Source organism: Scyliorhinus canicula, chromosome 2 (genome assembly GCF_902713615.1).
Source record: "Scyliorhinus canicula chromosome 2, sScyCan1.1, whole genome shotgun sequence".
NCBI classification, from domain to species: Eukaryota; Metazoa; Chordata; class Chondrichthyes; order Carcharhiniformes; family Scyliorhinidae; genus Scyliorhinus; species Scyliorhinus canicula.
The window spans coordinates 148453133-148478761 of NC_052147.1; the positions used below are offsets into that span (position 1 = coordinate 148453133).

The 25629-nt window shown below is 48.1% G+C and overlaps 1 protein-coding gene across 2 annotated transcripts in view; it reads right to left on the reverse strand.

Moving 5' to 3' along the window:
* Positions 1–25629, reverse strand: part of ube2g2 (ubiquitin-conjugating enzyme E2G 2 (UBC7 homolog, yeast)) — an 85945-nt gene that overhangs the window by 37935 nt on the left and 22381 nt on the right. For both annotated transcript variants that reach the window (XM_038787591.1, XM_038787592.1), the window contains one exon: positions 5437–5472. In XM_038787591.1, coding sequence (XP_038643519.1) covers positions 5437–5472 — 36 coding nt within the window. The remainder of the gene's footprint in view (positions 1–5436; positions 5473–25629) is intronic.

Sequence of the window (25629 nt, forward strand, 5' to 3'; positions counted from 1 at the left end):
GTAGTGACCACAATTCCTAAAGTTTTAGGGTACTTTTGGACAGGGATGAGGGTAACCCTCGAGTTAAGGTGTTAAACTGGGGAATGGCAAATATATGACAACATTAGACAGCATTTGAAGAATTTGGATGGGGTGCGGCTGTTGGATAATAAATCAAGATCGGACATGTGGGAGTCTGTCAAGCGACAATTCATTAGGATTCAGGAAAGTCAAGTTCCTGAGAGAATGAATGATAAGTATGGGAAGTTTAGGGAGCCATGGATAATGAGGGATATTGTGAACCTCGTCAAAAAGGAAAAGGAGACTTTTGTATTGTCTAGAAGGGTGGGAACAGTCGAAACTCTTGAGGTGTATAACAAAATTAGGAAGGTACTGAAGCGGGAGATTAGGAGGGGTCACGAAAAGTCCTTGGCAAATAGGATTAAGGTGAATCCCAAAGCTTTTTATTTATATGTAAAAAGCAAGAGGATGGCCAGGGAAAGGATTTGACCACTTAAGAGCAGTGGGGGGGGGGGGGGGGGGGGGGGGTAAGAGAAATCGATCGGGGGGATCTATGTGTTGAGCCAGAGGAAATGGGTGAGGTACTAAATGAATACTTTGCATCAGTGTTCACTAAAGAAAGGGACTTTGTGGAAGATGATTCTTGGGTAGGGAGTGTGGACAGTCTAGATCAGGGGTGGGCAAACTTTTCCGTGCAAGGGCCACATTCAGAAATTCACAATTTTAAAGGGCCGCATAGTATATTAAGTAAAATAATTAATATTTAAAATAGCCAAAATAAAAGGTTTTTAAAGAAAAAAAAAGCAATTCATTTTCATTAATTAATATTTTAAAGTAGAAACTTTACATGAAACACATGTTGTGCCGAGCAATGATCACCCTACTCAAGTCAACATATCCACCCTATACCAGTAACCCAACAGCCCCCCCCCCATTAACCTTTTAAAATTTTTTTTATTTATTTATTTAAAAAAAAAATTTTTTTTTAATGACTTGATCTTGGTGGGCCGCATAAAGACCTTTGGCGGGCCGTAGTTTGCCCACCCCTGGTCTAGATCATGTTAACATCAAAAAGGAGATGTTGGGTCTTTTAAAGGATATTAAGGTGGATAAGTCTCCTGAGCCAGATGGGATTTACCCCAGAATGTTGAGGGAAGCAAGAGAGGAAATTGCTGGTGCCTTGACTGACATCTCTGTATCCTCATTGGCGACAGATGAATTCCCAGAAGACTGGAGAATAGCTAGTGTGGCACCGCTGTTTAAGAAAGGTAGCAGGTATAATCCTGGAAACTATAGGCCGGTGAGCCTCACATCGGTAGTCAGTAAATTATTGGAGAGATTTCTCTGGGACAGGATTTATACCCATTTGGAAACAAATGGACTCATAAGCGATAGACAGCATGGTTTTGTAAAGGGGAGGTCGTGTCTCACTAACTTGATCGAGATTTTTGAGGAGGTGACAAAGATAATTGATGAAGGTAGGGCGGTGGATTTTGTTTACATGGACTTCAGTGAAGCCTTTGACAAGGTGCCTCATGGCAGACTGGTACAAAAGGTGAAGTCACACGGAATCAGAGGTGAGATGGTAAAATGGATACAGAACTGGCTCGATCACAGAAGGCAAAGGGTAGCAGTAGAAGGTTTTTCTGAATGGAAGGTTGTGATTAGAGGTGTTCCACAGGGATCGGTGCTTGGGTCTCTGTTGTTTGTAGTGTACATAAACGATTTGAAGGAAAATGTAGCTGGTCTGATTAGTAAGTTCACGGATGACACCAAGGTTGTTGGAGTGGCAGATAATGTTGAGGATTGTCAGAAGATACAGCAGGACATAGATAGGTTGAAGATTTGGGCAGAGAAATGGCAAATGAAGTTTAATCCAGACAAATGTGAGGTATTGCATTTTGGTAGGTCTAACGTAGAGGGGAAATATACAGTAAATGGCAAAACTCTTAGGACTATAGAAAGTCAGAGAGATCTGGACATGCAGGTCCACAGATCTTTGAAGGTGGCAACACAAGTGGACAATGTAGTCAAGAAAACATCCAGAATGCTTGCTGTATTGGACGGGGCATTGAGTATAAAAACTGGCAAGTCATGTTACAGTTGTATAGAACCTTGGTACGGTCGTACTTGGAACATTGCGCACAATTCTAGTCGCCAAACTACCAGAAAGATGTGGAGGCTTTGGAGAGGGTGCAGAGCAGGTTTACCAAGATGTTGCCTGGTCTGGAGGGTATTAACTATGTGGAGAGAATAGACTCGGACTGTTTTCATTAGAAAGATGGAGGTTAAGGGGTGACCTGATAGAGGTCTACACGATTATGAGGGGCATGGATAGAGTGGATGGGCAGTCTCTCTTTCTCAGGGTGGAGAGGTCAGTCACCAGGGAGCATAGGTTTAAGGTCTGTGGGGCAAAGTTTAGAGGAGATGTGCAAGGCAGGTTTTTTTTACGCAGAGGCTGGCGAGTGCCTGGAATGCATTGCCAGGGGAGGTTGTGGAAGCAGATACATTAACAGCGTTCAAAAGACATCTTGACAAACACATTGATAGGATGGGTATAGATGGATACGGCACAAGGAAGTGCTGAGGGTTTTAGCAAAGGTTGGTATCATGACCGGTGCAGGGTTGGAGGGCTGAAGAGCCCGTTCCTGTGCTGTATTGTTCTTTGATCAGGTAGAGGTGGAAAACTTTAAAATTAGAGGGATAATGTTAGGAAACACTTCCTCAAACGAAGACTAGTGGAAATCTGGAACTCTCTCCCCCCAAAAGGCTGTTGAGGTTGAGAGTCAACTGAAAAATTCTAAACATAGCTAACATGACATCAGAATAGTAGGGTAGTAAAGGCCACAGAACCAAGGCAGGTAAATGGAGATAAAATACAGGTCTGCTATGATCTGTCATGGGCGACACTGTGGCAGTGATCAGCACTCTGCTTCCTCACAGCAACTGGGACCCAGGTTCAATTCCACCCTTAGGTGAATATGTGCGGAGTTTGCATCTTTCTCCGTGTCTGCGTCGGTTTCTTCTGAGTGCTCCAGATTTGCAGGTTAGGTGGATTGGCCATGATTAATTTGTGGGAATTTGTGGATAGGATTTTGTGGAGTGGACCTAGGTACAGGGCTCTTTCGGAGGGTCAGTACCGACCCAATGGGCCGAATGACCTCCTTTAATGAGGACACAGAAATTTCTAATGAAAATATGAAAGTACGAATTGAACATGTGCCTGTGACACTCTGATCCAATTATCCTCAGCCTTTTAATCCACTTCAGCTGAAGACTACACTAGTCTTTGACTCCTTGCCAGGATATATAACAAAGCTGCATCAGGTTGCAGGTGGCGATTAGCAGCAGGTAAATAGTCATTTGTTTGGGATTATCCACGTAGATTGAGCCTCCCTCTCTATCTCTCCGAGATAACTTGTATGCGGTGAAGGAAAAGTGGACTGATACATCATGACAAATTCTGCACACTAACGTTTGGACCTCCTATAACCTAAAAGAACAGTATAATACTTACAGCACCGAAACAGACTATTCCGTCCAACTGGTCAATACCAATGTTTTGCTCCACACATATCTTTGCCCAACCCTCTTCATCTCACCCCTGCAACGTATGCTTCTATTCCTACTATCTCCTGTTTATCCAGCTTTCCCTTAAATGGATCTATGCTTTTGATTTACCTTGACAAAGCACTTCCCATTCTAACCTCTGGGTAAACACATTTCTCCTGAATTCCACATTGGATTTATTAGTGACCAGCTTTTATTCCACGTCCCTACTCTTGGATTATTCTACAAGTGGAAACACATTGGGCACAATTCTCTGGACAAATTTCTAAGTTCAATTTTTAATTTTTAATAACCTTTATTGTCACAAGTAGGCTTACATTAACACTGCAATGAAGTTCTGTGAAAAGCCCCTGGTTGCCAAATTCGGGTACAGAGAGGGAGAATTCAGAATGTCTAATTCACCTAATAGCACATCTTTTGGGACTGTGGTAGGAAACCGAAGCACCCAAAGGAAACCCACGCAGATACGGGGAGAATGTCTGTGACCCAAGCCGGGAATCGAACCTGGGACCCTGGTGCTGTGAAGCCATAGTGCTAACCACTATGCTACCGCGCTGCCCATTTGTGATAGGTTTTTCAGGGAGCAGAGTCATGCGGGTTCCCCATCGCTATTCAACGACACTTAGTCATTTTTTGGGGCCTTGGGGAGTTTCTCACCGGTTTAGCCCACACTTAGAATTTTTTTTTAGCACTGGGGAGCTCAACTCAGAGATCGGGCCGCCATTTTGAAAGGATGCCCCGATCTCTAAGTGAGCTTCTGGGTCCCACAAACCCCCTTACAGAACACCTCTTCCCTTCCAGGACCCCCCCACCTCTCAACCCCCTCAACCTCCCGGAGACACCCTATTTAACTGCCCTGCATGCCACGCCCTTCAAACCCACTCTCCACCCATTTCATGGGCATGGCACCCCTCGCAACCTGACCCTTAGCAGCGCTCCTGCTGACTTGGCAGTGCCACCCGGGCACCTTGGCAGTGTCAGGATGGCAGTGCCAAGGTGCCCGCGATCCAGGGGAAGGATCAGGGGGCTATCCTGACCACCCAGGGGTCTCTGATAGCCCGGGAGATTCCCTGTGTGCCATTCCACCTGGTCCACGTTTGTATGAACGAGTGAACAGCGCCCGGCTGCAGTGCCCCTGGGGAGGCCAGAGAATCGACGCAGGCTGGTGGATCCCAAGCAGGTAGGTCGTAAGTAGGTTTACGATCTACTTCCGCAAGTGACGTTTAGCCCTGCCCTTTTGGGCAGAGTTCTGTCTCCAACCTCTCGCGGGACTTGGGTGAATACCACAAGGCAGAGGCTGTCGGGAAGTCCACTGGAGGCCTCTCCCGGGATTCTCGGGCAGCGTCGTGCTCTCACTTGTGCGGAACGCGGCAAGAGAATAGCGCCCATTTCTCTACATCGACCCTATCAAACTCCTTAATCATTTTAAAGACTTTTATCAGGTCACCCTTTTCAGCAGCCTTCTCTTTTCTAGAGATGAGAGATCCAATAGGTTCAGTTTCTCAGTGGTTTAGCCAAGGGTCTATAAATCCTGGCAAATATCAAGTTAGACGGGCAAGGTTTTCCAAGTAAAAATGTACCCAAAGACACAAGAAATTAATTTCAGTTTGCGAATTGTGAAATTATACAAGTTTCCATTTTATAACAAAACACAATGCCTCCTTCATTTGAATAGTGACTTTATGGTGTTATTTCATTGTGAATATTTAGAAGCATCTGGTTCAGTACAAAAAGCAGAGAGTGACATACATACTCAAAGATATGGCCAGTATACATATTTCTTGATAGTCCCTAAAATGCAATTAACTGTCTGCAGACATATGGAGGGCAGAGGTATTGGAAATTAAACAATGTGGCTTTGCTTACCTGCAACAATTCCTTCTGGTGGATTTAGTGTCAATTCTGCAAATGGACAAAACAAAGGTGGATTTACACAGAGAATTTCTGAACCCCCCTACTCCGGAACATTCAAACAATATTATGATTCATGTTTTAAACACAAAACTTGGAGTAAAAGGAGCGAATAGATGCATGGTTTAAAATACATGGCAAGCAGCAGGTTCCCATGAAATGGTACAGTCAGCTGCATGTTTCTAATACATTACCTGCTCTCTGCAACACCCATTAACACCAGCCACACAATTACGCAAGATTGTGATTATGTTTTATTAACCACTGCAATTTCTATCCAGTTTCTGAGGTTCGATAAAATCGGGGAAAAAGGATGGATTCCACTGATGCCTCCATTAAGTTAGGAAATGAGTCCTGCATTTGTACAGCATCGCATCACATCAAATCCTTTACGGACACACAAATTATGCTTGAATGGCACAATTCAGTATCCACCCTGTGTCAACAGCCTCCAATTCACAGAAGCAGGAGCTGTTTATTGATGGTGTTGGCTGAAGGAGGAATGTGTGCCTGACACTGGAGAAACTCCTTGCTATATTATAATGAAAATGAAAAATGAAATGAAAATCGCTTATTGTCATTTGAGGCTACTGTGAAAAGCCCCTAGTCGCCGCATTCCAGCACCTGTTCGGGGAAGCTGGTACGGGAATTGAACCGTGCTGCTGGCCTGCTTTCAAAGCCAGCGATTTAGCCCTGTGCTAAACCAGCCCCATCACTAATAACAGTTACACTAATACACAAATACATAATACACTAATAACACTAATAGTGCCTACACTTCAAAAGCATTTGATTGGTTGTAACGCATTTCAAGATGCCCTGAAATGGTGAAATGCACCATATAAACACATGCTCTTTCTTTCTATTTTAAACCATATCTTTAGCGTCCACCCAATCTAAGGGAAGCGACAAATAGAATTTCATCTTCACGTCATTTAGGAAAAATGGCACCATCTGGTAATGTGCTGCAGATTTAGCCCAGTTTATGTACTTGGGGGGGAAAAAGGGACACTCCAGTTTTTTCTGGAGTAAGATACATGGTCGGCAGGTTGGGCAAGGATTGAAATGCCAGAACAGCTACACACTTTTTAAATGAAAGAGGGGAACTCAGAATGACAATCTGAGGCTGGAGGGGAGATGTTCCAATGGGACAGGAAGCTTAATCCTATATCTGGCCCATGATACCTGATTGGACACAAAGTAATAGAACAAAAATAAGTGATGCACTCCTAAATACTTTTTGACTTCGATAGACACAGACGTTTACCCTCCTTCCCAAAAAAATGCCTTCCTTTTTTGTTTTTAAATAATATGTTATTTATAGGGAATGGGATTAAATAAACTGTTTTAAATAGATACAAAGTCCTTTAGGGGGGAAAATTAGGTGATCTGAAAACGGCAGGTGTGGTAAATAGTTTCTTCACATCTATCTTCAAAAGGAAAGACTGTGGTCAATCTCCAGACTCATTAAAATTGCCTCAGGAACCTACAGTTTGCACGGAGGTCAGTAAAGCATGTGTAGAAGAAAATGCAAGGTATAAAAACGTCTGTGCAGCACCCTGACACCGTAGAAGACTTAAGGAAATGGATGATGCCAGGATCAGCAGCCCGATAAATTCCTTCACAATTGAAGCAGTCACTGAACGTCGAAGGAAGCATAATATTCAGGTCCATGAGGCATGAATGAATCACAAGGCAATGAGAAATGTACACAAAAGCGTCTCAGATGGCAAGATTGTTCATCCAGAGTGCATGTCAATTACATATTAATCGTGTGCAGCTGGTGGGCATCAACTGGGGATCATTTGGGCTCCAGTACACAGACACAGGTTAAAACCTATGGTGGTTGGGTTATATGCATGTTTGTAATGTGTAACTTTTAAAATAAACATAGAAGTGTGTAAAGATTGGCTTCAGTCTATCCTTCCTGGCTTTCTGAGCTACAACAAAAAGGTACTAACTACATAAGTAGACAAAGGCTATGTCGGATGACATCCATTAGGAGTCATCAGAAGGTATTTGACAAAGTTCAGCCCGTAGGATTTTAAGGATTATGGAATTAATGGCAAAATAGCCAGCTGCTTGAAACCATCTTTGCAAGAGAAAGCAGGTGGGGAATATTGGAAAAAGGTTCAACCTAGGGAGCTGCAAGGTTCTGCTGAGTGTCTGTCATGGTTGACAATTCAGAAGATGAGTGCTCAGCTGGGGTTCGCTGGTACCACTCTCACTTCTGTGGGTTCTGTGGGTTCAAGTCTACTTTCAAGACTTGAGCACAAATCAAGCCGTACCACACGCCCAAAGTGCCAGATTTCAGATCAGATGCCGAAATCGAAGCTCTGTCGGCCTTCTTATTTGGGTGTAATAGCTCCCGAGGTACTATTTTGACAAAAATCAGCGGAATGGGAAATATTTATCCTCAACTAACATCACCAAACCAGGTTATCTGGCCATTTCACTTTTCTGTTGGAGTTTGCCGTGTGTAAATTGGTTGCCAGATTTCCTAGATTGCAACAGTGACTGTATTTCACTGGCTGTAGAAGACATCTTGAGGCCGTGGATATTCATTAAAGAAATGAAAAAAATGCAAGAGGATAACTGATAATTTACTGTAAGTAACTAGTCAAATAAAACTACTAACATTTTAGATTATCTCACTCCTGTAAATAACATTGAAAATAATGCAGCATAAATCACAATCTGGTAGTGTTTTTCCAGAGGTTGAGAAGGCTCGTATCGTATCTAACAAGCTCAGAACAAGTTTCTTGTTGACACCCTTGACAATGCTATAATATCACATAATTTGCATATACTGTCACATTTTGGTTTTTCTGGGGCATTTACCTTCCAAACTGAATTGTTGTAACGACAGCTCAAAGAGGACACAAGGCTAAGGCACAGAGAGATGAGGCACCTCTGAACGGAACGTGTTTGCATTAGAGATTAAGCGAGACATGGAACAGTGTTGACTTTTTAGACTTCCACCAGATAGACCGTCAGTACACGGTCAATCAAACACCAGAATTGCTCGCTAGCTGGAATAAGCTACAAATGGAGTTTGGGTTTCTATCCACGGACAGGGCGATGCACTTGCGGCGACTTTCGCAGGGAGCTCTCTATGAACATGCGGAGAAGGCTAGTCGCCTGGTGGCACATCAGCTGAGACAGCAGGTGGCCTCTCGGTAAACTAAGCAAGTCAGGGATGGGGGTAGTAGACTGGTCTCCACCCCAACCAAGGATAATGGGCATTCAAAGTGTTCTATACTAACCTGTACGAGGGGCAGCACAGTAGCATAGTGGTTAGCACTGTGGCTTAACAGCACCAGCGTCCCAGGTTCAATTCCCAGCTTCGGTCACTATCTGTACGGAATCTGCACGTTCTCCCCGTGTCTCCGTGGGTTTCCTCCGGGTGCTCCGGTTTACTCCCACAGTCCAAAGACGTGCAGGTTAGGTGGATTGGCCTTGCTAAATTGCTCTTCATGTCCAAAATGGTTAGGAGGCATTATTGGGTTAGGGGGAATGGGTGGAAGTGAGGGCTTAAGTGGGTTGGTGCAGACTCGATGTGCCAAATGGCCTCCTTCTGCACTGTATGTTCTATGAGTCGGAACTCCCGGAGGATGAGCCATGTCCTTTCATGGCTATTTTGGGGATCTCAAACTTGCCAGAGGTACAGACAGGGGCTCTTGCCTTCGCTTCCTTAATAGCCCTTCGGCAAATCTGGTTTGTCTGGAGGACCTCGTCACACCAAGTGCAACAGCTTGGTTCAGAGACCTGATGGAATCTTTACAATTGGAAAAAAATCAAGTACCTAATGAGAGGGTCGGCTGAAAGATTCTACCTCAGGTGGCAGCCATTTATTTTCTTTTTCAGAGAGTTGGTTGCCATCAGATGTTGCTGGGTTTGGCGATTGCTTGCTGTGCCTTTTGGGTTTGTGGGGGGTGGGTGAAAAGGTTGGAATAGTGAACTGTTGTAAATGGCTGTATTGGACTTCCGGTTGCGACTATGCGGAGCTAAGCCGCACGTTCGGCAGCTCCCGCTAGAAACGGACTTTTAGGCTCTTTTTAGGGCCCCCAGCGGTACTTGATCGACGGTTCCCGACGTGGGAAGGTGTCAGCGGCAGATCCCCAGTGTTCTATGGTCTGGACCAGGAGTGGGGCCAGCAAAAAAGCGGTGGCAGCGCCTAGGAAAAAACGGGGGAAGAAAAACAAGATGGCGGCTGGCAGAGGCCTCGAGGAATGGAGGCGGTGGGCGCAGGAGCAGCAGGAGACTCTCCAGCGCTGCTTTCGGGAGCTCAAAGTGGAGCTGCTAGAATCGCTGAAGACTACTACTGACAAGCTGCTGGAGACGCAGACAGCCCAGGGGGTGGCAATCCAGGAGCTCCGACAACAAGCCTCCGAAAGAGAGGATGAGGCCTCGGCCCTCGTGATAAAGGTGGAGATGCATGAGGCACTCCATAAGAAGTGGCAGGAGCGGTTCGAGGAGATAGAGAACCGGTCGAGGCAGAAAAATTTGCGGATCCTGGGCCTCACGGAGGGGCTGGAGGGGTCAGACCTGGGGGCCTATGTGGTCGTCTTGCTGAACTCGCTGATGAGAGCTGGGTCCTTCCAGGGGCCCCTGGAGCTGGAGGGGGCTCACAGAATACTGGCCAGGAGGCCCAAGCCGAATGAACCGCCACGGGCGGTGCTGATGCGGTTCCACCGGTTCGTTGACCCAGAGTGCATGCTGCGGTGGGCCAAGAAGGAGCAGAGTAGCAAGTGGGAGAACACGGTGGTGCGGATCTACCAGGACTGGAGTGCAGAGGTGGCTAAGCGGAGGGCCGGGTACAACAGGACGAAGGCGGTGCTCCACAGAAAGAGTGTGAAGTTTGGCATGTTACAGCCAGCGCGTTTGTGGGTCACCTACAAGGACCGTCACTTTTACTATGAGTCTTTGGAGGAGGCGTGGGCCTTTGTGCAGGCCGAGAAGTTGGACTCTAACTGAGGGTCGGGGGCGGGGTTTCTATGTAACTGTGTTAATTTTTGGTGGGGGGGTTCTCTGTTTTAAGCTGGTTGTGTGTTGTTTCTAGGGCGGGTGGGGCGCTGTCTTTTTGCGTGGGTTCGGTGGATGGGCTCGAGTCGGGGGGGTCGACTTGGAGTGTGGGGAGCTGGTGGTGGGGCCGACAATGGGAGCTACCCTAGAGGAGGCGGGGTCGGGCAGGGTGAAAGCGCGGGCTTTTCTTTGGTTTCCCGTGCTGAGGGTGGATGGGGGCGGGGTCGGAGCTGAGAAGCTCGGGCTTTTTTCTCGCGCGAGAGCGGGAGGGGGACGAGGGGGGAGGAGAAATAGCCCCACGTTAGGAGGGGTCGGAGGTGTGGCGGGATTCGCCGGGGTCAGCAGAAGTTAGCTGGCTCACAGGAGTGCTATGGAGGGAGTAACGCGGCTGGGAGGGGCCCTAGCCTTGGGGGGGGGGGGGGGGGGGGGGTAAACCGGGTTGCTGCTGAAATGGCCAGGAAGGAGCTGGAGGATGCAGGGGGGGCCGGGGTGGGGGTTTGCCGCCGTGGGGAACGGGCCAAGCGGGGGGCGCTGGCCTGGGGCGGGCAGGGGATGGGTTATGGCTAGTCGGCAGGGGCGGCGGGCAGGGAGCCCTCTGATCCGGCTGATAACTTGGAATGTGAGGGGGCTGAATGGGCTGGTCAAGCGGGCCCGGGTGTTTACGCACCTGAAGGCGGACGTGGCTATGCTCCAGGAGACGCACCTGAAGGTGGCGGACCAGGTTAGACTGAGGAAGGGATTGGTGGGCCAAGTGTTTCATTCAGCGCTGGATGCAAAGAACCGGGGGGTGGCAATCCTGGTGGGAAAAAAGGTGTCGTTTGAGGCGTCAAAGGTGGTGGCTGATAGTGGCGGGAGGAATGTGATGGTGAGCGGCAACCTGCAGGGGGAGCGAGTGGTGCTGGTGAATGTCTATGCCCCGAACTGGGACGATGCGGGTTTTATGCGGCGCATGTTGGGCCGCATTCTGGACCTGGAGACAATCCTGATATTGGGGGGAGGAGGAGGAGGAGGAGGAGGACTTTAATACAGTGCTGGATCCCCCATTGGATCGATCCATGTGCAGGACGGGCAGGAGGCCTGCGGCGGCTAAGGTATTGAGGGGGTTTATGGACCAGATGGGAGGGGGTGGATCCTTGGAGGTTCGCGGGGCCGAGGGCCAGGGAGTATTCATTTTTCTCCCACGTGCATAAAGCCTATTCCCGGATCGATTTTTTTTGTTCTGAGCAGGGGGCTGATTTTGAGGGTGGAGGATGCCGAGTATTCGGCCATAGTTATTTCAGATCATGCCCCGCACTGGGTAGACCTTGAGCTGGGGGAGGAGAGGGACCAGCGCCCGCTCTGGCACCTGGAGGTGGGACTGCTGGCGGATGAGAAGGTTGGCGGGCGGGTTCGAGGGTGTATCAAGAGGTACTTAGAGGCCAATGATAATGGGGAGATCCGGGTGGGGACGGTTTGGGAGGCATTGAAGGTGGTGATTAGAGGGGAGTTGATTTCCATCCGAGCCCATAGGGAGAGGGGAGAGCAAAGAGAGAGGGAGAGGTTGGTGTGGGAGATGGTGAGGGTGGACAGGAGATACGCGGAGGCTCCGGAGGAGGGTTTGCTGGGGGAGCGGCGCAATCTTCAGGCCAAGTTCGACTTACTGACCATCAGAAAGGCGGAAGCTCAGTGGAGGAAGGCACAGGGAGCGGTGTACGAATATGGGGAGAAGGCGAGTAGGATGCTGGCGCATCAGCTCCGTAAGCAGGACGCGGCCAGGGAGATTGGTGGAGTGAAGGATAGGGGAGGAAATGTGGTGCGAAGGGGGGGTAGACATTAATGGGGTCTTCAGGGACTTTTATTTTCCCACCAAGGTCTGAACCCCCGGTGGAGGGGGGAATGGGGCGCTTTTTGGACAAGCTGAGATTTCTGAAGGTGGAGGAGGGGCGGGTGGAGGGGCTGGGGGCATCGATTGAGCTGGAGGAGCTGGTCAAAGGGATAGGCAGAATGCAGTCCGGGAAAGTGCCGGGCCGGATGGGTTTCCGGTCGAATTTTATAAAATGTACGCAGACCTGCTGGGACCCCTGTTGGTTTGGACATTTAACGAGGCAAGGGAGGAGGGCTTTGCCCCCGACTATGTCACGGGCGCTGATTTCTTTGATCCTTATGTGGGATAAGGACCCCCTGCAGTGTGGATCATATAGGCCGATCTCGCTGTTAAATGTGGATGTCAAGCTGTTGGCGAAGATCTTGGCCACAAGGATAGAGGACTGAAGGTCATTCATGAGGACCAGTCTGGGTTTGTGAAGGGAAGGCAGCTGAACACCAATATACGTAGGCTTCTGAATGTTATAATGATGCCGGCGGTAGAAGGGGAGGCGGAGATAGTGGTGGCATTAGACGCGGAGAAGGCCTTTGATAGGGTTGAGTGGGGATACTTGTGGGAGGTGCTGGAAAGGTTTAGGTTCGGGGAGGGATTTGTCAGTTGGGTGAGGCTGCTATATGAGGCCCCGATGGAGAGTGTAGCCACGAATAGGAGGAGATCGGAGTACTTTCGGTTGCACCGGGGGACGAGACAGGGGTGTCCCCTGCCCCCCTTGCTCTTTGCGCTGGCAATTGAGCCCCTGGCCATGGCGTTAAGGGAGTCAGGGAATTGGAGGGGCCTGGTACGGGATGGGGAGGAGCACTGAGTGTCACTTTACGCAGATGACTTGTTGCTATATGTGGCGGACCCAGTGGGGGGGAATGCCGGAGGTGATGAAGATTCTCAGGGAATTTGGGAGCTTTTCTGGGTACAAGCTCAACCTGGGTAAGAGTGAGTTGTTCGTCGTGCACCCGGGGGATCAGGAGGGAGGGATTGGTGGGCTCCCACTGAAAAGGGCAGGGGGGAGCTTTAGGTACCTGGGAGTCCAGGTGGCTAGGAGCTGGGGGGCCCTACACAAACTTAACCTCACAAGGCTGGTGGAGCAAATGGAGGAGGAGTTTAAAAGATGGGACATGTTGCCGCTGTCGCTGGCGGGCAGGGTGCAGTCAGTCAAGATGACGGTGCTCCCGGGGTTTTTGTTCCTGTTCCAGTGCCTCCCCATCCTTATCCCGAAGGCCTTTTTTAGGAGGGTCAACAGGAGTATTACGGGATTTGTATGGGCGCATGGGATTCCGAAGGTGAGAAGGGTGTTTTTGGAGTGGGGCAGGGATGGGGGGGCTGGGGCTGCCAAACCTCTGTGGGTACTATTGGGCTGCCAAAGCAGCGATGGTGCGTAATGGACGGGGAAGGGGCAGCATGGAAGACGATGGAGGTGGCGCCCTGTGTGGACACGAGCCTGGAGGCGCTGGTAACGGCGCCGTTGCCGCTCCCTCCAACGAGGTATACCATGAGCCCGATGGTGGCGGCTACCCTCAAAATTTGGGGACAATGGAGACAGCATAGGGGGGAGGTGGGAGGCTCGACGGAGTCCCCGATACGGGGGAACCACCAGTTTGTTCCAGGGAGCATTGATGGCGGGTTTCTTAGCTGGCACAGGGTAGGTATTAGGAGGTTGGGTGACTTGTTTGTAGATGGGAGGTTTGCGAGCTTGGGTGAGTTAGAGGGGAAGTTTGGGCTCCCCCCGGGGAACATGTTTAGGTACATGCAGGTTAGGGCGTTTGCCAGGCGGCAAGTGGAGGGGTTCCCTCTGTTGCCCCCACGTGGGGTACGGGACAGGGTGCTCTCGGGGGTGTGGGTTGGAGGAGGGAGGATTTCGGACATGTACCACGTAATGTAGGAGGTAGACGAGACCTCGGTGGAGGAGCTGAAGGGTAAATGGGAAGAGGAGCTGGGTGAGGAGATTGAGGAGGGGACGTGGGCGGATGCCCTGGAAAGGGTGAATTCCTCCTCTTCTTGTGCGAGGCTTAGCCTCATACAGTTCAAGGTGCTGCATAGGGCTCATATGACCTGGACGAGGATGAGCAGGTTCTTCGGGGGCGAAGACAGGTGTGCTAGGTGCTCAGGGAGCCCAGCGAACCACGCCCATATGTTCTGGGCATGCCCAGCGCTGGGGGTATTTTGGAAGGGGGTAGCGAACACGGTGTCGAGGGTGGTAGGATCCAGGGTCGAGCCAGGCTGGGGGCTCGTGATATTTGGGGTAGCAGAGGAGCCGGGAGTGCAGGAGGCGAAAGAGGCCGGTGTTCTGGCCTTTGTGTCCCTAGTAGCCAGGCGGAGGATTTTGCTTCAGTGGAAGGATGCGAGGCCCCCGAGCGTGGAGGCCTGGATCAATGATATGGCGGGGTTTATTAAATTAAATGGGGGGACAGGTTGGGCGGTGGGGATATTTTTCTTAGATTGTATAAATCTGGTTGAATATTATGTATGTTTGTAAACTCAATATTTGAATAAAAATACTTATTTAAAAAAAAGACTTCCACCAGATGCTTCATCCTTGCTGTCTGCTGGTTACCAAAGCTGGCAGAAGGTGAAAGATGTGGCCAAGGAGTTGGAATAATAATAACTTATTGTCACAAGGAGGCTCCAATGAAGTGACTGTGAAAAGCCCCTAGTCACCACATTCCAGCGCCTGTTCGGGGAAGCCGGTACAGGAATTGAGCCCGCACTTGCTGGCATTGCTCTGCATTGCAAGCCAGCTATTTAGCCCACTGTGCTAAACCAGCCCCGAAGGGATCTGTGGCGCAGAAGCTAGTGGAAAGATGGCGGAGAGGGAAGGGTAAGTGGAAGTTGGAAAGCCCCAGATGGAATAGTTGATGGCCTTAATCAAGGAAGAGATCCACCAGCGCAGAGGAAGGAGATGCAGGAGGATTGATCGAAGGCCATCGAAGGGGCTGTGGCACCCCCTGAAGGGCTCAATGGAGAGGGTAGAAAAATGTCTGGAGGCTCAGATGTCGCAGATCCGAGAGGTCAAGAGAGCGATGCCACTGGAGGTGGAGGTGGGGCTCTTAGGAGACCTTTGCAAGATGCTGAGGCCAGTTTATGGAAAAGATAGGTATGGTGGACCCGTGGCACTTTAACAACCCAAGGGGAATATTCCTTTTTATCATATATTTATAGGGTGTATTCAATAATCAACTTTTTGTGGTGAGCCGGGAGGTTCATCTCGGACATTGAGCCCCGTTTGCTGGAGATTTGGCTTAGATCAGGACGGAAGCAGAGGCTGGGGTGGAGGCTCAATTCGGGATTGTTGGCAGATAGAGGGTTTTGCGATAAAGTGCGGGCTGTGATTAAAGATTATGTAGAATTGAGCCAAAATGGGGAGGTGTCAGCAGCCACATTTTGGGAATCACTAAAAGTGGTGGTCCGGGGGGAGATTATCTCTTTCAACGCACATGTGGATACGGAAAGGAGGGAGGAATTTGAATGGCTAATGAACAAGATAGTTGAGGTAGATAGGAAGTACTCGAGGGCGCCAACTACGGAGGGATTGGCGAGGAGGAAAAAATTGCTGGGGCAATTCGATAGGCTGACGATGGGGAGGGTGGTAGAAGAACTGCGTTGGGCAAGGAGGGTGCAGTATGAATACGTGGAGAAGGCGAGTCAAATGTTAGCACATCAGCTACGAAGGCAGGCCGTGCCCAGGGAAATATTGAAGATATGGACTGAGGCACGGGATGTGGTGTCGGAGCCGGGGAAGATAAACGAGGCGTTTAGGGATTATTATAAGGAACTGTACAGGGCTGACCCGGGGGGTGAAGAGGTGGACATGGGGCAGTTTTCAGAGAGTTGGAGGAAAAGGAGAGGCAGGTGCTAGAGGAGCCCTTGGGGATGAGGGAAATTTTGGACAGCATAAGTGGTATGAAGTCGGGGAAGGCTCCGGGCCAGATGGTTACCCGGTGGAATTCTATAAGGAGTTTGCGATGGACCTAGCACCACATCTTTTGGGAGCATTTAATGAGGCGTTGGAGAAGGGGGAGCTGCCGGGGATGCTGATGCAGGCAACGATCACATTAATACCAAAGAAGGAGAAAGACCTGCTGGAATGTGGGTCATATATCCCCATATCACTGTTAAATACAGATGTGAAAGTGCTGGCGAAGTTGGTGGTGGAAAGCATGAAGGATGTGGCCGGGGCTGGTTGCGGAGGACCAGACAGGTTTCATAAAGGGCAGGTAGCTTTCTAGTAACATGAGGAGGCTGTTAAATGTGGTCATGACTCCGATGAGAGCTCAGGTACCGGAGGAATTGGTGTCCATGGACGCAGAGAAGGCATTTGACCGGTGGAGAGGTGGTACCTGTTTGAGGTCTTGGGAAGATTTGGGTTTGGGCCGAGGTTTGTGGCGTGAGTGTGCCTGTTATATGTGGCACCAACAACATGGGCTCACAAAAGGAGGAGAGAAGTGGGGCTGGTTAAGGTGAGGGATCTGTATCTGGGAGTGGGGTTGACCAGTATAGAGGGACTGAAGGAAAAAAATGAAAATCGCTTATTGTCACGAGTAGGTTTCGAATGAAGTTACTGTGAAAAGCCCCTAGTCGCCACATTCGAGCGCCTGTTCGGGGAGGCTGTTACGGGAGAGCATAGAGCTCCTGAGAGGAAGTGAGTTTAGGTCCCTGCAGGTAAGGGACTTTGCGCGGAAGGTTTGGAAAGAGTCCCCCAGGTTGCCGAGATACTCCGTGTTGGAGCGATAGCTGCTTCCAGATGTGGAAGGGGAGGGCAGGATCGGGGACATATGCAGGTGGCTAGGAGAGCAGGTGATGAAGATTAAGAGGAAGCTGGGAGGGTAGATAAACTGGGGAGCATGGAGTGAGGCGCTACGAAGTGTTAAAAAAACCTCCTCGTGTGCAAGGATGGGCCTGATAAGAACATAAGAACTAGGAGCAGGAGTAGGCCATCTGGCCCCTCGAGCCTGCTCCGCCATTCAATTAGATCATGGCTGATCTTTTGTGGACTCAGCTCCACTTTCCGGCCCGAACACCATAACCCTTAATCCCTTTATTCTTCAAAAAACTATCTATCTTTACCTTAAAAACATGTAATGAAGGAGCCTCAACTGCTTCACTGGGCAAGGAATTCCATAGATTCACAACCCTTTGGGTGAAGAAGTTCCTCCTAAACTCAGTCCTAAATCTACTTCCCCTTATTTTGAGGCTATGTCCCCTAGTTCTGCTGTCACCCGCCAGTGGGAACAACCTGCCCGCATCTATCCTATCTATTCCCTTCATAATTTTAAATGTTTCTACAAGATCCCCCCTCATCCTTCTAAATTCCAACGAGTACAGTCCCAGTCTACTCAACCTCTCCTCATAATCCAATCCCTTCAGCTCTGGGATTAACCTAGTGAATCTCCTCTGCACACCCTCCAGCGCCAGTACGTCCTTTCTCAAGTAAGGAGACCAAAACTGAACACAATACTCCAGGTGTGGCCGCACTAACACCTTATACAATTGCAACATAACCTCCCTAGTCTTAAACTCCATCCCTCTAGCAATGAAGGACAAAATTCCATTTGCCTTCTTAATCACCTGTTGCACTTGTAAACCAACCTTCTGTGACTCATGCACTAGCACACCCAAGTCTCTCTGAACAGCGGCATGCTTTAATATTTTATCGTTTAAATAATAATCCTGTTTGCTGTTATTCCTACCAAAATGGATAACCTCACATTTGTCAACATTGTATTCCATCTGCCAGACCCTAGCCCATTCACTTAACCTATCCAAATCCCTCTGCAGACTTCCAGCATCCTCTGCACTTTTCGCTTTACCACTCATCTTAGTGTCATCTGCAAACTTGGACACATTGCCCTTGGTCCCCAACTCCAAATCATCTATGTAAATTGTGAACAATTGTGGGCCCAACACGGATCCATGAGGGACACCACTAGCTACTGATTGCCAACCAGAGAAACACCCATTTATCCCAACTCTTTGCTTTCTATTAATTAACCAATCCTCTATCCATGCTACTACTTTACCCTTAATGCCATGCATCTTTATCTTATGCAGCAACCTTTTGTGTGGCACCTTGTCAAAGGCTTTCTGGAAATCCAGATATACCACATCCATCGGCTCCCCGTTATCTACTGCACTGGTAATGTCCTCAAAAAATTCCACTAAATTAGTTAGGCATGACCTGCCCTTTACAAACCCATGCTGCGTCTGCCCAATGGGACAATTTCTATCCAGATGCCTCGCAATTTCTTCCTTGATGATAGATTCCAGCATCTTCCCTACTACCGAAGTTAAGCTCACTGGCCTATAATTTCCTGCTTTCTGCCTACCTCCTTTTTTAAACAGTGGCGTCACGTTTGCTAATTTCCAATCCACCGGGACCACCCCAGAGTCTAGTGAATTTCGGTAAATTATCACTAGTGTATCTGCAATTTTCCTAGCCATCTCTTTTAGCACTCTGGGATGCATTCCATCAGGGCCAGGAGACTTGTCTACCTTTAGCCCCATTAGCTTGCCCATCACTCCCTCCTTAGTGATGATAATCCTCTCAAGGTCCTCACCCGTCATAGCCTCATTTCTATCAGTCGCTGGCATGTTATTTGTGTCTTCCACTGTGAAGACCGACCCAAAACACCTGTTCAGTTCCTCAGCCATTTCCTCATTTCCTCAGCCATTTCCTCATTTCCCATTATTAAAACTCCCTTCTCATCCTCTAAAGGACCAATATTTACCTTAGCCACTCTTTTTTGTCTCATATATTTGTAAAAACTTTTACTGTCTGTTTTTATATTCTGAGCAAGTTTACTCTCATACTCTATCTTACTCTTCTTTATAGCTTTTTTAGTAGCTTTCTGTTGCCCCCTAAAGATTTCCCAGTCCTCTAATCTCCCAGCAATCTTTGCCACTTTATATGCTTTTTCCTTCAATTTGATACTCTCCCTTATTTCCTTCGATATCCACGGTCGATTTTCCCTCTTTCTTCCGTCCTTCCTTTTTGTTGGTATAAACCTTTGCTGAGCACTGTGAAAAATTGCTTGGAAGGTTCTCCACTGTTCCTCAACTGTTCCACCATAAAGTCTTAGCTCCCAGTCTACCTTAGCTAGTTCTTCTCTCATCCCCTTGTAATCTCCTTTGTTTAAACACAAAACACTAATATTTGATTTTACTTTCTCACCCTCCATCTGTATTTTAAATTCCACCATATTGTGATCGCTCCTTCCGAGAGGATCCGTAACTATGAGATCATGAATCAATCCTGTCTCATTACACAGGGCAAGATCTAGGACCGCTTGTTCCCTCGTAGGTTCCATAAGACCATAAGACATAAGAGCGGAAGTAAGGCCATTCGGCCCATCGAGTCCACTCCACCATTCAATCATGGTTGATTTCAACTCCATTTACCCGCTCTCTCCCCATAGCCCTTAATTCCTCGAGAAATCAAGAATTTATCAATTTCTGTCTTAAAGACACTCAATGTCCCGGCCTCCACCGCCCTCTGTGGCAATGAATTCCACAGACCTACCACTCTCTGGCTGAAGAAATTTCTCCTCATCTCTGTTCTAAAGTGACTCCCTTTTATTCTAAGGCTGTGCCCCCGCGTCCTAGTCTCCCCTGCTAATGGAAACAACTTCCCTACGTCCATCCTATCCAAGCCATTCATTATCTTGTAAGTTTCTATTAGATCTCCCCTCAACCTCCTAAACTCCAATGAATATAATCCCACGATCCTCAGACGTTCATCGTATGTTAGGCCTACCATTCCTGGGATCATCCGTGTGAATCTCCGCTGGACCCGCTCCAGTGCCAGTATGTCCTTTACATACTGTTCCATTACATACTGTTCTAGGAAACTATCGCGGATACATTCTATAAACTCCTATTCAAGGTTGCCTTGACCAACCTGGTTAAACCAATCGACGTGTAGATTAAAATCCCCCATGATAACTGCTGTACCATTTCTACATGCATCAGTTATTTCTTTGTTTATTGCCTGCCCCAAGCTCGTACACAGGGGACACGTGACTCTGGCAAAAATGAGTGGGTGCTTCCAGGGAGTGGCAGACGAGTGAGAAGTGTGGGCGGGAACCAGCGAATTTGGAGAGATTCTGGGTGGGAGTGTCCGTGGTGCTAACAAGGATAATGGAGGAAGAGGTTGAGCCGGGCCCTTTGCTCGCAATATTCGGGATATTGGAGAAACTGGAGATAATGGAGAGGAGGAAGGCCAACGTTGTGGCCTTCAACTCTCTGATTGCCCGGTGAAGAATTCTGTTAGATGGGGATCAGCAACACCACCGGGGGTGGCGGCCAAGCTGGGGGACTTATATGACTTTCTTCAGTTGGAAAAGGTTAAATATGAATCAAGGGGTTCAGCGGAGGGCTTTGAGGAGGCAAGGTGGGGGATGTTTGTGACCGTATGTGAGGAGCTGTTCGTTGCGCCGGTGGGGGGGGGGGGGGGATTTTGTACAAACTGTACAGTTGTGTGTTGAGGAGTTTGCTCCCCGAATTGTTTATTTTTGTAACCTTTTGTATAAGTTTTGAATAAAATACATTAAAAAAAGATTGTACTACAGGTTAGTTAAAAGTAATGAGCAGAAAACAAGAGAAAATGCAGAACCTTTATTGTTTTGTTAATAATGGTACTTTTAACTCGATTCTTCTCAGGGAATAGAATTAACAAAATATATGGCCCTTCATTTACTGTATGCATATTATTCATGCTGTATTAGCACAGGTACTGTAAATCTTGTATTACATAAATTGACATAGGTTATACAGAACAGAAAGAGGCCATCTAGCCTAAACAGCCCATGTCAGCTTTCATGCTCCAACTCCCATCTCGTCTAACTATCAGAGTAACATTACATGCTCTTCGCTCCCATATGCTTATCTGTACATTCACATATAGTGAGTCCCCACAGTATTTGTTGAGATGCCTTTTGAACGCCATTAATGGATCTGCTTCCACAAAGCTCCCGTGGCAATGTGTTCCAGGCACTCACCACCCTGTGTAAAATACCTGCTTCTCACATCTCCTCTAAACTTTACCCCACGGACCTTAAACCTATGCCTCCTGGTGACTGACCTCTCCACCCTGTGAAAGAGTGCCTGCCCATCCACTCTATCCATGCTCCTCATTATTTTATGGATCTCTATCAGGGCGCCCATCAACCTCCGTCATTCTAATGAAAACAGTCAGAGTCTATTCAGCCTCGCCACATAGCTAACACCGTCCAGACCAGGCAACATCCTGGTAAACCTCCTCTGCATCCTCTCCAAAGCCTCCACATCTTTCTGGTAGTGTGGCGATCAGAATTTTGTGCAATATTCCAATTGCAGCCATACCAAGGTTCTACACAACTGTAGCATGACTTGCCAGTTTTTATATTTGATGCCCTGTCCAATGAAGCAAGCATTCTGTACACTTTCTTGACTACTTTGTCCACTTGTGTTGCCACTTCCAAAGATTTGTGGACCTGCACGCCCAGATCTCTCTGACTTTCTATATTCCTAAGAGTTTTGCCATTTACAGTACATTTCCCTTCTATGTTCAACCTACCAACATACATTACCTTACATTTGTCTAGATTAAACTTTATTTGCCATTTCTCTACCCAAGTTTCCAACCTATCTATAACCTACTGCATCCTCTGACAATCTTCAACACTACCCACTCCATCAACCTTGGTGTCATCCGCGAACTTACTAATCAGAAAAGCTACATTTTCCTCCAAATCATTTACATATACTACAAACAACAGAGGCCTCAGCACAGATCCCTGTGGAACACCACTAGTCACAGCCTTCCATTCAGAAAAACACCCTTCTACTGCTACCCTTTGCCTTCTGCGACTGAGCTAGTTCTGTATCCAACCTACCACCTCACCTCTGGTCCCGTGTGACTTCACTTTTTGTACCAGCCTGTCATGAGGCACCTTGTCAAAGGCTTTACTGAAGTCCATGTAAACAACATCCACCGCCCTCCTCTCATCAATCATCTTTGTCACCTCCTCAAAAAACTCAAATCAATACCCTTCACAACACCATGCTGTCTATCGCGAATGAGTCCATTTGTTTCCAAATGGATATAAATTCAGTCCCTGAAAATTCTCTCCAATAGTTTACCGACTACTGACGTGAGGCTCCCCGGCCTATAGTTTCCTGGAGTATCACTGCTACCTTTCTTAAACAGCGGTACCACATTAGCTATTCTCCAGGCCTCTGGGATCACACCTGTAGCCAATCAGGACATAAAGATGCCAGTCAAGGCCCCAGCAATTTTCTCCATAGCTGCCCTCAATATTCTGGAGTAAATCCCATCTGGCCCAGGAGACTTATCTATCTTAATGTCTTTTAAAACACCCAATACCTCCTTTTTGATGTCAACATGATTCAGACTGTCCACACAACCTACCCAAGAATCTTCCACAAAGTCCTTTTCTTTGGTGAACACTGAGGTACTCATTTAGTACCTCGCCCATTTCCTCTGGCTCAACACATAGATTGCCCCCACTGTTCTTAAGTATTCCAATCCATTCCCTGGCCACCCTCTTGCTTTTTACATATGAATAAAAAGCTTTGGGATTAACCTGAATCCTACTTGCCAAGAACGTTTCATGACCCCTCCTAATTTCCCCCTTAAGTACTTTCCTACTTTCTTTATACTCCTCAAGGATTTTGACTGTCCCTACCTTTCTAGGCAGTACAAAAGCCTCCTTTTCCTTTTTGACGAGGTTCACAATATTCCTCGTTATCCAAGGTTCCCTAAACTTCCTATACTTATCCTTCGTTCTTTCAGGAACATGACTTTCCTGAATCCTAATCAACCGTTGCTTAAAAGACTCCCACATGTCCGCTGTTGATTTACCCTCCAACAGCTGCCCCAATCCACATTTTTCAATTCCTATCTAATGCTATCGTTTCATAGATAGAATTTACAGTGCAGAAGGAGACCATTCGGCCTATCGAGTCTGCACCGGCTCTTGGAAAGAGCACCCTACCAAAGCCCAAGCCCACACCACCCTATCCCCATAACCCAGTAACCCCACTCAACCAACACTAAGGGCAACTTTGGACACTAAGGACAATTTAGCATGGCCAATCCACCTAACCTGCACATCTTTGGACTGTGAGAGGAAACCGGAGCACCTGAAGGAAACCCATGCACACATGGGGAGAACGTGCAGACTCCGTACAGACAGTGACCCAGCTGGGAATTGAACCTGGGACCCTGGAACTGTGAAGCAATTGTGCTAACCATTATGCTACCGTGCTGCCCGATTGTAATTTGCCTTTCCCCAGTTTAGCACCTTAATGCGAGGGTCACCCTCATCCCTATCCAGAAACACCCCAAAACGTACGGAATTGTGGTCACTACTGCCAAAACGTTCCCCTACTGAAACCTCAACCGCCTGTCCAGGTTCATTCCCCAATGCCAGGTCCAGTACTGCCCCTTCCCTCGTTGGATTATCTACATATTGCAACAAGAAGCCTTCCTGGATACACCTTATAAACTCTGCCTCATCCAGCCCCTAGCACTAAATGACTCCCATTTAGGGGAAGTTAAAATCCCCTACCACAACAACCTACTTTTGCACCCATCCGAAATGTCTCTACCTATCTGCTCTGAATGTCAATGCTGAATGTTTTGCACTCAAGAGCTATTTGGATAAAAGACAGGCACTTATATATCACCTTTCTCGACGGCGTCAACACAGCCTTAGGATCAACAATTCTGGCTCCGACAGGTGACCAGCATGGCACTGGAGTGACCCTTGCCGCTGGTCAACTGGGCACCGCAGGGTCCACGCATGCTCAGTGGCACTGGTACCAACGCGCGCATGCGCAATGGCTCCCTTCTCCGCACCAGCCCCGACGCAACATGGCGTAGGGTTAAAGTGGCCAGCACAGAAGAAAGGAGGCCCCCAGCCTGAGAGGCCGATCGGTGGGCCAGGCCACAACGGAGACCCCCCAAGTCGATCCCCCCTCCGCCCCCCACAGGCCGCCCCCAGACTTTTCCATGCTGAGGTCCCGCCGGCTGACAGCAGATTAGAATAGCGCCGGAAAGACTCTGGATTTTTGTTATGCCACTTGGCCCATCCCAGGACATGAATCGCGTAGAACGGCCCCCGACCAGTGCCGCGCCGACCACGCCGACGCCAATGGCACCGATTCTCCACTCTGCGGAGAATCGCATCCTGGCGTTGTGGCGCGATTCGCGCTGGTCGCGCCGATTCTCCGGCCTGGCCCTGAGTTGAGAGACTCCCACCCATAATACCTACTGAAACTCAACAGAGTCTTTCCATGGGAAGGGGTGGGATCCTGTTGCTGAGCTGCCCACCAAGTCAGTTAACACCTTCAAGGGAGACTATAATATTGTGATTGGAAGCTGCAGTGTGGGGGAGGGTGAGGGGGAATGTAACTTGCATACAAATTACTTGAAGATCATCTCCTGGTTGTCCAGACTACCAACAACTCTGGCCGAACACACATCAACCTGGCACATTTGAATACTGACACTGTTACTCAGTACGCCGGGGGGAGAGATAGAGGGAGGAAGTGAAATTTACACTGTGCTGCTACATACTGGTTGGAGGAAGAGATCTGTACCGTGGCCCAAACATTTACTGGGATAGACAATGTGTTTACTAATGGACACTGCTGTTAGCACTTAAACAGCCAAGAATCTGTGGCAAGAAAGAGATGCACATCAATTTAAGCTGCACCACTCTCAGCTCTTCATGAAAATAGCCGTTCATCCTCCACCCTACTGAGAGTTTAAAGAAATGATTGGTGTATTAATTACCAATTAAATTCACCACTGAAAACTAGGCTGGAACTTAATGAGGCAATGACTGTTTCATGACATGATTTATGCGCTTGCAATGCCACTCAACTGCCTCAGATCGAACAACTGAACCTGTAGTCTTATTCCTACAAGCAGCTAAAAAAGCAGTAACATTACTCCTGCCATAGTGTTCTCAGCTCATACTTCCAGCATTTTACAATGCAAAGAACGTTCAAGCTGAAGTGCAAGGAAGAAACAGTTAGTATGCTGCAAGATGCCTTTTCTGGTCCATTATGCGACCATTACTCTCACAGGGAAATGGCAGGAGAATAGAGTGTAAATTACATTCCTGTTAATGGGAATGATTTGTGCAATCTTCATGCGAAAAATAAATGACGGAACTTTCATTACATATTCTTTAACACACGCCGTAGAGGAGTAGACAGTCACAGCGTGCCAGAATCATTTGTAAGAATTGTCGGGACAACTC